At 32.0% G+C, this 12696-nt stretch overlaps 1 protein-coding gene across 1 annotated transcript; it reads left to right on the top strand.

Moving 5' to 3' along the window:
- The first annotated feature begins 850 nt into the window (after positions 1–850).
- On the top strand, positions 851–9029 carry LOC111086024. Its single transcript, XM_022387306.1, has 6 exons — positions 851–1058; positions 1733–1869; positions 3028–3120; positions 3512–3584; positions 7261–7369; positions 8986–9029. Exons 2-6 carry the CDS (start codon positions 1829–1831, stop codon positions 9027–9029), a joined length of 360 nt encoding a protein of 119 aa, XP_022243014.1. The 5' UTR covers positions 851–1058; positions 1733–1828.
- Positions 9030–12696: the final 3667 nt, after the last annotated feature.

Below are 12696 nucleotides of genomic sequence, written 5' to 3' on the forward strand. Positions count from 1 at the left end.
ACATTAAATACATTATGAATTATTTTCAACACACACATACACTTTTTTGGGTAGTTGAGTAATTATATTAAATGACAGTGCTAAGGATTTAGTGATTTATTGATGATTAGAAGCAATATCTGCTTGTCATGGATTAAGAATATGTAAGACGTAGATAAACAGGCTTTTTTTGTGTTTTTTACTAACATTACTTCTCTGTAAAGAGTAATTTCCTTGTATGAATCTATACTTTTGATTAAAAAATTCCAGGTTATTTTAATAAAACCGTACTTGAATATTGCTTTTTATCTAATATTCATTGTTTGTCTATGTATTTAGCCTTGGCATAGAGGCTCATAGAATGGCTCAGAGTTTTTTTGTTTTTTTTCAAGTACAAACTTTTAGCTTGTAGCTCTGTCATCTTTTGACTGATTTGAGATCTAATTACAGCTTGGAACTCAGGAGGTCAAACCCTTTTGATTGATTTATTTGACCATGCCCAAGGTCTCAGAGATTAATTAACTCTAGTTCTGCCTAAAAGAATTTCAATTTGAAGGTAGGCTGGTAGAGATTCTGATGAGTAATAAAATTGAATCAGGTATACTCGAGCCCCATGCTTGGGTATTGCTGGCACACAAAAATATAGCTAATAAGAATGAAAAAAAGGTCTTGTAGATTAATTTACTGTAATTCTGACTAAAAGAATTTCAAGTGTTGTGGCTTTTTTTTTTATCAAAGTTTTTTTTCTTCAATTTTTCAAAGTGACAAATAATTGATGTAAAGTTTTGTTGAAATAAAACTGTATATATTGAAATACATGTCTCACCTCTGCTTATTAATCAACATTGTCATTTATAGAAATGTTATAATTTGAGCAGGAAGAGTGGAGCAGGTTGAAGGAAAGTTTTGACAGTCTGCAGTTAGAACATAAGAAATTGCAAGCAGCCCATAAGTCTCTCAGGACAGAGGATAGCAACCTGAAGCTAGAAAACACTAGGCTTAAAGGAGAACTAGTAGAGTTTCAAGATGAAGCTGCCACTTTGGAAATCCAGGTTTCAAAGCTCATTGGGTATTGTAAAGTACGTTAAGAAGATTTCTTACATTTCAAGATACTTGAAGGATTTGTAATCTCTCAGTTGAGTTGATAAGTGTTTTATTTATCGTGTTTAGTATCTTGAAAGTGAGTACTTAATTCTTTTCTAGGCCTTGTTTTAGCTGTATGATACTGAAAGTCACTTAACTATATTGAAAACAACTTGAATGGTATGAAAAAGGAACATTTAACTTCCTTTCTAGGCCTTGTTTCACTTGAATGGTATGAAAAAGGAACATTTAACTTCCTTTCTAGGCCTTGTTTCAGTTGAATGGTATGAAAAAAGGACATTTAACTTCCTTTCTAGGCCTTGTTTCAGTTGAATGGTATGAAAAAGGACATTTAACTTCCTTTCTAGGCCTTGTTTCAGTTGAATGGTATGAAAAAGGAACACTTAACTTCCTTTCTAGGCCTTATTTCAGTTGAATGGTATGAAAAAAGAACATTTAACTTCCTTTCTAGGCCTTGTTTCAGTTGAATGGTATGAAAAAGGAACATTTAACTTCCTTTCTTGGCCTTGTTTCAATTGAATGGTATGAAAAATGAACAATTAATTTCTTTTCTAAGCCTTGTGTCAGGTTGATGGTAATAATAATTAACACTTAATTTCCATTTCTCAGTTTGGTTTTAATAAAAGTGAAAATTCAATTTCTTTCTTAGGCCTTGTCTCAAGTTAATGGTATTGAAAGTGAACAAGGAACTCTTGTAGACCAAATATTTAGCCTTCTTGCTGACTATCAAAATTACCTAATTTCAATGAGTGGGGACTCTTTTCCATCTGTCACAGAAACAGAATTGTGAGTTGTTTTTTTTTTATCTATTTTTATCTATTTCAGGTTAATATACTTTTGTTTACATATTAAATTAGTGTTTTAACTTAGTATCTTTCCTTTGCCTCATTCTAATGAAAATCCTGGTGTGGATTTTTTATTACATTTTAATATTTTACGAGGATGTTAGTAATAATGATATAATATTTGAATTTGTTTCATCATTTAATATGTCAGTTTGAAAATATTGTTTTAGACAATATCTATTTGAATAAATTTGGATATCCATCATCTTAAATTAATCTGATGTGATTGTATTGAAAATCAAATAATTTCTTTTGCATTTTATTCTTGTCTGATTACTGCTCAGAAATGAAACTTAACAAATAAGTATCTGGAATAATTGTGATCTGTAGTAGTTATCATGTAATAATTATGATCTGTAGTAGTTATCATGTGATAATTATGATCTGTAGTAGATATCATGTAATAATTATGATCTGTAGTAGTTATCATGTAATAATTATGATCTGTAGTAGTTATCATGTAATTATTATGATGTGTAGTAGTTATCATGTAATTATTATGATGTGTAGTAGTTATCATGAAATTATTATGATGATAATTATTACATGATAACTACTACAATCATAATTATTACATGATAACTACTACACATCATAATTATTACATGATAACTACTACAGATCCTGTAGTAGTTATCATGTAATTATTATGATCTGTAGTAGTTATCTTGTAATAATTATGATCTGTAGTAGTTATCATGTAATAATTATGATCTGTAGTAGTTATGTAATAATTATGATCTGGAGTAGTTATGTAATTATTATGATCTGTAATAGTTATCATGTAATAATTATGATCTGTAGTAGTTATCATGTAATTATTATGATCTGGAGTAGTTATCATGTAATAATTATGATCTGTAGTAGTTATCTTCTGTAGTAATTACATTGTATAATAATTATCATTTGTAATAGTTACCTATAATAATTACAATCTGTAGTAGTTACCTATAATAATTATCATCTGTTCAAATTCTATTTATTTTCTGAGTAAAAGTATTTAATTAACGCATTCTACGAATTGTACATGTGAGAATTACATTATGGGAATTATATATAACAAATGACTGAGTCTGAATGTGAGTATTACTGATTGCAGGGGAAGAAGACTTTATATGCTAACACAAGAGAAAAGGAAAGTGGACAAATTAGTCTCAAGACTTCAGCAAGAACTTGATGAGATTGATAAAAGGTGTTTTCCTTTTCCCAAATGTCTTTTTTTTTTCCTGCTGTAGAATGTAGAATTATTCCAAACTTGTATACATTTCCCATCATTTTAAGTTTTTAAAATCTATAAATTTATTGGTAAATTCATGTTATAAATTTTTTACAAGTATTAGGCTACAGTTTTTAGAATCTCAAAATATTCTTAAATTTCACTTTAATGTTCTTGTGATACTAACGTCAGATGTTTTAATCAGCGTAAGAACTGTTAGGTTATATAGTAGTGAGTGCATTTTTAAAGAACTTGTAGAATAAAAATTAGCGGTTCTCCATAGTTTACATTGTGATTTGGTACAAATTATGTAAGGTGTTCTAATTTTATGTAAGTTGATTGTTTTACTGTACAATATTATCAACAGAGTTAACAGAACTGTAGCATTTACTCCTGTTATGAGAAGAACAAGATCCGAACAACTGTCCAAGTTTCAGAGGGTAAGTTGATTGTTGTTGTTGTTGTGTCAGTGTAAAATGTCTTACACTTCTGAACAAGTTTAATTGCAAAATTTAATATCTTATATTTCTGTAATTGAATCAAAGTTTTTATTGAAGATTAAAAAGAAAAATAGATATAGGAACAGAATTTGAGAGTGTTTATCAGTCCGTTTACAAAAACGAAATTATCGTCACTTCCGATCACGTATATCAAAACTAAAATTGACCCTGTAAGTACTATGGATAGTTTATTACACTGGTCTAAATGGGAATATACAGTATTATGTAAGAAAACCTTGTAATGATTAGAATACAATAGTTTGTCATATGGGTACCCTTGCTGTTGTTAATATTTTCAGCCATAGTTGATAAAAATTACATAAAAGTAATTTGTTTTCCATAATGTTTGATATTTGTGAAACAAATCAAAAAGTCAGCAGGTTAAAAAAAAGAGCATAGGAAGGAGGGCTTGCTTCTAAGTGTTATACACATTTAAATAGTATCATCTAGTTTTAATTCTGGTTTACTTGTTTTTCACAAATTGCATTATTATTGTGCTGTACTTGACTGGTTTTAATCAAGCATTATCAACGAGGATTTTGTTTAGGAATGATTAGTAGCCTGAACTTGGGCTTTTCCTGAATGATGTAAAAACTGGTTTTACATGAAAGTAGTGAAAACTGGAGTCTGAACTTGGGCTTTTCCTGAATGATGTAAAAACTGGTTTTACATGAAAGTAGTGAAAACTGGAGTCTGAACTTGGGTTTGTCCCTGAACGATGTAACAACTGATTTTAGACGAAAGTAGTGAAAACTGGAGTCTGAACTTGGGTTTGTCCCTGAACGATGTAATAACTGATTTTAGACGAAAGTAGTGAAAACTGGAGTCTGAACTTGGGTTTGTCCCTGAACGATGTAATAACTGATTTTAGACGAAAGTAGTGAAAACTTGGAGTCTGAACTTGGGTTTTTCCCTGAACGATGTAAAAACTGATTTTAGGACGAAAGTAGTGAAAACTGGAGTCTGAACTTGGGTTTGTCCCTGAACGATGTAAAAACTGATTTTAGACGAAAGTAGTGAAAACTGGAGACTGAACCTGTTATTATAATACTGTAATCACAAGGTTAATTTTAGCCTACAAGTACTTGGCCTCTGTAAAAAAGAGGAGTTCAAGGATCTAGGATATGAAAAGATGAATGTAATGGTTTGCTACAGTGGAATGAAAGAGAAAAAATACTGTGTTAAAGTCACAGTGAAAGTAGGATCCTTTAAAGTATAAATAAAAACAAAGATAATTGAAGAATGTAGTTGATACTTAAGGTACCTGGTAAACTGAAGTACCTATATTCATGATACTTCAACAATTAAGGTACCTGTAAAACTGAAGTAACTATATTCATGATACTCCAACACTTAAGGTACTTGTAAAGCTGAAGTAACTAGATTCATGATACTTCAACACTTAAGGTACCTGTAAAACTGAAGTACCTATATTCATGATACTCCAACACTTAAGGTACCTGTAAAGCTGAAGTAACTAGATTCATGATACTTCAACTCTTAAGGTACCTGTAAAGCTGAAGTAACTATATTCATGATACTCCAACACTTAAGGTACCTGTAAAGCTGAAGTAACTATATTCATGATACTTCAACACTTAAGGTACCTGTAAAGCTGAAGTAACTATATTCATGATACTCCAACACTTAAGGTACCTGTAAAGCTGAAGTAACTATATTCATGATACTTCAACACTTAAGGTACCTGTAAAACTGAAGTAACTATATTCATGATACTTCAACTCTTAAGGTACCTGTAAAGCTGAAGTAACTATATTCATGATACTCCAACACTTAAGGTACCTGGTAAACTGAAGTAACTATATTCATGATACTCCAACACTTAAGGTACCTGGTAAACTGAAGTAACTATATTCATGATACTCCAACACTTAAGGTACCTGTAAAGCTGAAGTAACTATATTCATGATACTCCAACACTTAAGGTACCTGTAAAGCTGAAGTAACTAGAATCATGATACTTCAACACTTAAGGTACCTGTAAAACTGAAGTAACTATATTCATGATACTTCAACTCTTAAGGTACCTGTAAAGCTGAAGTAACTAGATTCATGATACTTCAACTCTTAAGGTACCTGGTAAACTGAAGTAACTATATTCATGATACTTCAACACTTAAGGTACCTGTAAAACTGAAGTAACTATATTCATGATACTCCAACACTTAAGGTACCTGTAAAGCTGAAGTAACTAGATTCATGATACTCCAACACTTAACTTTCATTGCTATACCATTTTGACTTTGCATTAATAAATATTAATAATTCATTAACGTCACCAAATCTAAAACACAAACATTTGAATACATGGGATGATAATTGTGAAACATTATGAAATATATATTAAATTTTTTTGTCAATTTGTGATTTGTAATTCAATCAAAACCACTACAGAATATAACTGTTTATTGATTTGTAATTCAACCAAAACCACTACAGAATATAACTGTTTATTGATTTGTAATTCAACCGAAACCACTACAGAATATAACTGTTTATTGATTTGTAATTCAACCGAAACCACTACAGAATATATATTTGTTTATTACACTGATGTGTATACTCCATGTATATATTGATCTGAAAGCAAGTTCTCCTACATATATCATAAGATACCATTTAAAAGATAGTATTAATTCCACTCTATATTATATGTAAAACTTACCTATGTCCTCCTCCTACTAATTTAGATACTGTTTCTTACCTTTGACCTGAGGACAAATTGTGATCTTAGTTGATTGATGGTCTCAAGATCTTGTAAACACAAAATTAACTGCAAGACAATTACTTTAGTAAAATAAATAAACATTAATTTATTACTTTTCTGAAGCTTACAAATAATAGGATAACATAGCTAATTGACATCAAGAAGTCCTACTGAGCCTAAAAACTCATTCAGGCAAGTTGAAAGTCATTCTTGTGTAACTATTTAAGGAAGGAAGCTATTAGGTAAACAGATTTCCAAAAAAGTAAATAATCCTCGATTTCTAGATGATATATTTACAATTTTGTCTGCTTCAGAAACATGAAAATGTAAAAGAAAACATCAGGCTAGTTGAATGTTATAGTTCATGGCATCTTGAACTTTTAAAATTCACTGTTTTCAAACTATTTGAGCCAAAAATAAGACTCTGATGAATGTAAAGTTGTGGCTTAGATTCATTCAGGAACAAGTTGTACGTGTGCAGGCTCAAAAGTCAATAACTTCCATCATTTAAATAATAATTCTAACAGAAGGCTGAATATTGACAATTAGGGCAATATTTCAATCTTTTCTAATTACCTCATCAAAAAGAAATGTTAATAAAAATTATATTAAAAGAAAATTTAAAATCTTCACATTTCAGTTATAATCCTATTTTGGAGGAAATTTTTGGGGATACATCAAAGTTTATGTCATCATCATCAGTATCCCCTCCCCTTAATTTATAGACTGCAAAGCATTAAGATATGTGGAAAAAGAAGTAACAACATAACACTTCAACACTTGAGATAAAACGTGTAACCATAGTGTCGTATTCCATTTAAGCAGACTTATTATTTTTCCATTATCATGTTCATGTTACAAATTGCATCCTCAATCTTTTTTTTGCAGGGTCGATCTTACCAGGATAGGGGTAAAGTAAGAAGTGCAAACCTTGAAATACTCTTCGATAACAGCAACCGTAATCTGTATGACAATTTCGAAGGCAGTAATCTCAGAGGTAGTGTGTTTTTAATTTAATCACATGAAGAAGTTTTATATTTAAGTTAATAGTGAAATTCTTTATGTAGTACAGTACCATGATTTGTGGTAAAAAAAAACAGCTTTGTTAGTACTGAGCTAGTCAGCCACCAGGTTGTATATTTTAAATTATTCCTGTTAATCGTATACAGACTTTTTTAATGTTGGCTGGATTGAAGTCAGTTGTTTCATTTCAGTAATTCTTACTAGGATATGATTGAAAATTAATTGATAAACATCATGATATTATATAAGGGAGGTTTTGGATTCATGGCTATCCAATTTATTGTGACGAGTGAGAAGCTAACATGTTGAGCTACTAGTAGAGACCTTTATTATATATTCATTAAAAAAAGTCGTTGGCAAATTATTTTTTAAGTTGATGAAACTCATCATATTACTCCGATGTTAAGGATTTGTGAAAACTAAAAATATTTTGCTTATTGCACATATGATAGATGTGATAAGTGCGTGAATATTTTGTCTTTGTTTAAAAAACCTTGCTGTACTTTATGTGGTACATAACTGTGGAACCAGTATGGTGCTTTGGGTTATTATATTTGGTTAATAATGAAGGGTTGTATTAAGAAAATGTAACACTTATTAAATTTATAAAAAAGTATCAAAAACTCTAACTGAGATTTTTTTCAAAGATACAAAAATGTTTACAAGAGGGTCAGTACATTTTTTCTGAGAAATCTTGCTCATAAACACTCATTTATACAGTCATGCTAATCTGTTTTCGTCATGTCTTGGGGTAAGACTGTGTGATTTACAATTTGTGTGGAGGGATTATTAGTCAGACACAGTTCAAAGGTCAATAAAATAAACAATTTATAAATATGAATAGATGTGTAATGTTACAAGATTTCAGCTATTTAGAATAAAACACTTGTGGTTCCCTGTTACAATTTATAGTTTTTCTAGAATGTAAAAGGAATAATTCAGATTTATTTCCTAATTTTTTATGGTGGTTATTATGTAAATCAAATCAACAAATCCTATAGAGTTATGGTAGAGAAAATAGTTTGATAGTTATTTAGGAGATCATAGAGGTTATACAAATGAAATTTGGTAATATTCAGAAGGAAGAAAAATATTTAATCTTAAAATCAAAATTACTTTGCATGTTGGATAGTCAACATTCCAAAAGAATGTTTTTGACATTTGGTGTATGAAAGTGTTGTAATTTTTACTGATAATCTGCAAAATTTTGTGAAGATACACATGCATTATCAAAAGCTATAGTGTAACTATCATGGTTACTTACTGGTTGCAATGCAAAGAGTAGCCAAAGGGTAAAACTTTAACAGTAAACATTACAATGCTTTCGTATGCAAAATATCAAATTTTTTTTGTCAGCTCTTAAGGTTTGTTAAGCAATGTTTTTCTCATGCCTTTTTTTTTTCTTTTCACATGTTGCCTATCAAACATGCAAAGTAATTTTCATTTTAAGATTGAAAATAGTTTTATGCATAAGAAAATTTTTCACACTTCACATGCGAAATCTTTATAACCTCCAAATAATCATCAAACTTTTTTTAAAAAAAAACTTTATATTTTATCTGTTATTTTCACTATTGAATCTTTTTACAGGTACATTAGATTTCACTGATCTCATAAACACCATAAAAAATTGAAGTAAATATAAATTATGCCTTTTTCGTTCGAGAATGACTACAAATTATAACTCAAAAACACAACTGTTTAGTCTAAATAGCTTAAATCTCATAATATTATACATTTATATATATATTTATTATATTGACCTACAGCCATGCCTGACTAACAATACAGAAGTTACAATGACAAGGCGCACAGGCCCGGCATGGCCAGGTGGTTAGGGTGCTAGACTCGCAATCTGAAGGTCGCGGGTTCGAATCCTCCTCACACCAAACACCCTTTCAGCCGTGGGGGCGTTATAATGTGACGGTCAATCCCACTATTCCTTGGTAAAAGAGTAGCCCAAAAGTTGGCTGTGGGTGGTGATGACTAGCTGCCTTCCCTCTAGTCTTACACTGCTAAATTAGGGACGGCTAGCGCAGATAGCCCTCGTGTAGCTTTGCGCAAAATTCAAAACAAACAGACACGGCGCACGGCGTGTTATTGTGTGAAGTCCTGTATCGAAAGAAAGAATTGGCGTCATAATACTTTAAAATGGCTGAGAAAACCTCTAGGGGGACATTCTGAATTTTCGATTGGTTATTCATATGTCATAGACAGAACTAATTGTATGCGAGGAAGTGTCTCCAAAAATGGAAAGAGTTTGGCGGAGCCACTGTGTTTGATTTAGTACACGAGCAGTATCTCAGCAAATAGAAAAGACAGGAGGTTCTTATTTTATATTCTAGCTTGTCAATATCCTAATTCGTAAGAAACTATAGACTTTTTATTTTGGCATCATAAACATCTAATTTGAACCAGTGTTGCATTCATCATACCACGTGACACATAAAAATCGATGTTTAGGTGTTTTTATCATTTAATTTTAAATTCATAATGAACTATACTAAAATTTGAATTATAATTTAGAATTTGATACCAAACTTATTGACATAGATTCTTGAAATAGTAGTACAATAAACTTTTCAATGCGATTCAACAAACGCGATGACATGGCTTTTGACCCGTGTGACGAGTGTTAATTTTATTACAATATTTCGACCGCCATTGTGACCATCATCAGTGTATAGTGGATTTCCTCTCCTCACAAAAAGTGTTACAGGATTGTTGAACAAAAAAGATTTGCTAATCAAAATAATAAATTCAAGGCAAATTATTATTAAGTATTAAAACAAAAACAAACGGTTATTTGATATACCTTGAAGCAAGATATATATAGGCCTGTTGCACAGAATTTTGGCTTTCTATTGGTTATCATACCTAGCCAAGTTGTTGCCAAACAACAAACCAAAAAATTGAGAGAGGGGTGGGCTTGGTTTTCCCTCTGTAGATATATTTATTGATTTATCAGTCCAAAAATGAGGTCGAAGTTTCATAACTAGTAGTTTTTACTTGTTTTAAATATTATTTGTAATTGTTTCTAAGACTCATAACGTTGGTAAATTAATATACACGGACTTTACTCTACGTTAAAATCATTTTATTTTATTTGCGAGCTTTCAGCCCTCTTACCGGAGCCTTTATTGGGCAACGATACAGAGAAAAGTTCGTGTATAATTCTACATATTACTTGTACTTGTAATCCACTGGAAAGGGTAGCTACACAGTAACGGTTTGAATGTTGAAATCTACTGGCAAAGCGTAGGAAACCAATAGGTCTAATACAGAGGTTGAGTACATTATGTTAAAACGATTTCGGAGCCTCACCACATCGTAGCAATCCACCAAGTCTGTTCATACTCTATCTGATGACTGTGCATCTTGAGAATAATCTTATAGCATATGGTTTCCATTGTAAGGCAGTCGTGTTCAAAGTATAACTGAAGGATTTCTGCACGATCAGACTGTTTATATGGGCACGAAGAAACCATCGTTCTCCTACACTAGGTAGATTATGTAAAGCAACAGAGATGCTGTTGCTTTTCATAATCTATGTAGTGTAAGAGGACGATGGTTTCTCACTGCCCTTTTCAACAGTCTAATTGCACAGAAATCCTTAAGTGCTACATTTGGCAACTTGTTGACTAATATGTCCAGTGGTCAAAGGGAGGGGGCAGCATATTCCAGTATGCATATCAGTAAGAAAAATAAATACGGTGTGACTCTTGGAAAAATAACAGAGTATTATTAATAAAATGTTTTAGTGCTGGAAAACACCAAGAGGTGTAGTGGGGTGGGCACGGCGTACCTGTACATTTGTTTAGGCGAAACACAGTACTGCTACTGTTTCGGAAGAATCAAATCAAATAATAGATTTCGTGTTCTGACTCTTCTTTACTTAGCACTACACCTCTACGAACACCCTATCTGCACCTCTTTCGTTTTGCATTAAATACGTTTGACTTTAATGCTTTGGTGTCTGCAATTATAGCAATAGTATGTTTCACCTCATGTCACTGCCCTTAGACTTGATAAGAACCATCTTGCCTCCCCTCCCCAAATATTATAAGCACTGGGTGTGTGTCCCTGTATGGAATAGCATGAATACCCATTTTATTTTCCAGCTGCTTGAAGTATATAATGGGTGAATGGATATTTTATAGAAGCAAATAGTGTACATTCGACTTTTGTTGCTTTTCCAAATGGAGATCCTTCTTTATTATGTTGTGTAATGTTGCCCATGTCACGTGGACGACTTTTATGGTCGTGAATTTTCACCTGTTACAAGATACCACATTTTGCTTACCATGACGGGGTAAAATTTTTGGCAGGTCTCTTTCTGGACAGTCCTGGTCACCTAATCTCCAAGATGATACATATTCCTTCTGATCCGGTCTTGGCAGTAGTTTTAGTTTTAACTAGGGGTGTTCAGAAACAGTAGTTTCTCTTCGCCCCACACGCAAAGCTTATAGGGCAGAACAATAACGATAAAGGTTTTAAAGCTGTGAGTACAGGCCTTTAAAAAATTGCAAAGTTTAGCGATGGAGGGTAAAATTATTTAACGGTATCATTGAATGGTGTGGCTATAAACTGAAGTGTTCACATGTTCACTCGAGACATCCGGAAAAGCCATGCGTGACGAGAGCCGGAAACAGGAAATTTAGAGAAGTTGTAGTTGCTTGTAGGGTAGATAGTTGAAGCTTGATTATCGGTAGATAGATACCTGTTGGGTGACGACTACTGAGAGACTGATAGACCAAGGCTGTATCAAGGGTAGCCAGTTCTTAGTAAACAGATGTTTATGAATTTTACTGAAATTAGTGAAATAAGAGGTCAGAGTGACTGATTTAATTTGATTAACAAAGTATATAATTCATTCTTAATTATTTCCATCGTTTTACATTTGATGACATGGCAAACAGTTGAATTGGAATCAGTGCAATATTTTTCTTTGGGATTACTTTGGTCACTGCAGATTTCCATATAAACGGATAGTATCCTTATTGCGGGGACGGGTTATATACTGTTGTTAAAATGAGTTAGGGTTTGATCGGAGAGGTTTTTAAAGATTAGATTTTTAATACAATCTTCGCGTCTTATTTTTTTAGGGCTTATTTTTAATTCAGTTAAAGGGAAGGGTCTCGAATAGAAGTTATCATGCGCGGGGTTTTGGGAATTTAGGGGAAAAGAGTTTTTTTTTATGATATGATTGTTCACAGAGAAAGTGAGATTGGGGTTACGAATGTGTTTTGGTAATACTGAACGAATAATTCAGCTTGTTCGGCGTCAGTTATACCGTTGTAT

This window comes from Limulus polyphemus, unplaced genomic scaffold, assembly GCF_000517525.1.
Source record: "Limulus polyphemus unplaced genomic scaffold, Limulus_polyphemus-2.1.2 Scaffold795, whole genome shotgun sequence".
Classification (NCBI taxonomy): domain Eukaryota; kingdom Metazoa; phylum Arthropoda; class Merostomata; order Xiphosura; family Limulidae; genus Limulus; species Limulus polyphemus.

Coding starts and splice junctions, on each gene's coding strand:
- LOC111086024 (XM_022387306.1), top strand. CDS start 1,829: ATGAGTGGGGACTCTTTTCCATCTGTCACAGAAACAGAATT. Junction 3,585..7,260: donor AACTGTCCAAGTTTCAGAGG/GTAAGTTGATTG, acceptor TTTTTTTTGCAG/GGTCGATCTTACCAGGATAG. Junction 7,370..8,985: donor CGAAGGCAGTAATCTCAGAG/GTAGTGTGTTTT, acceptor ATCTTTTTACAG/GTACATTAGATTTCACTGAT.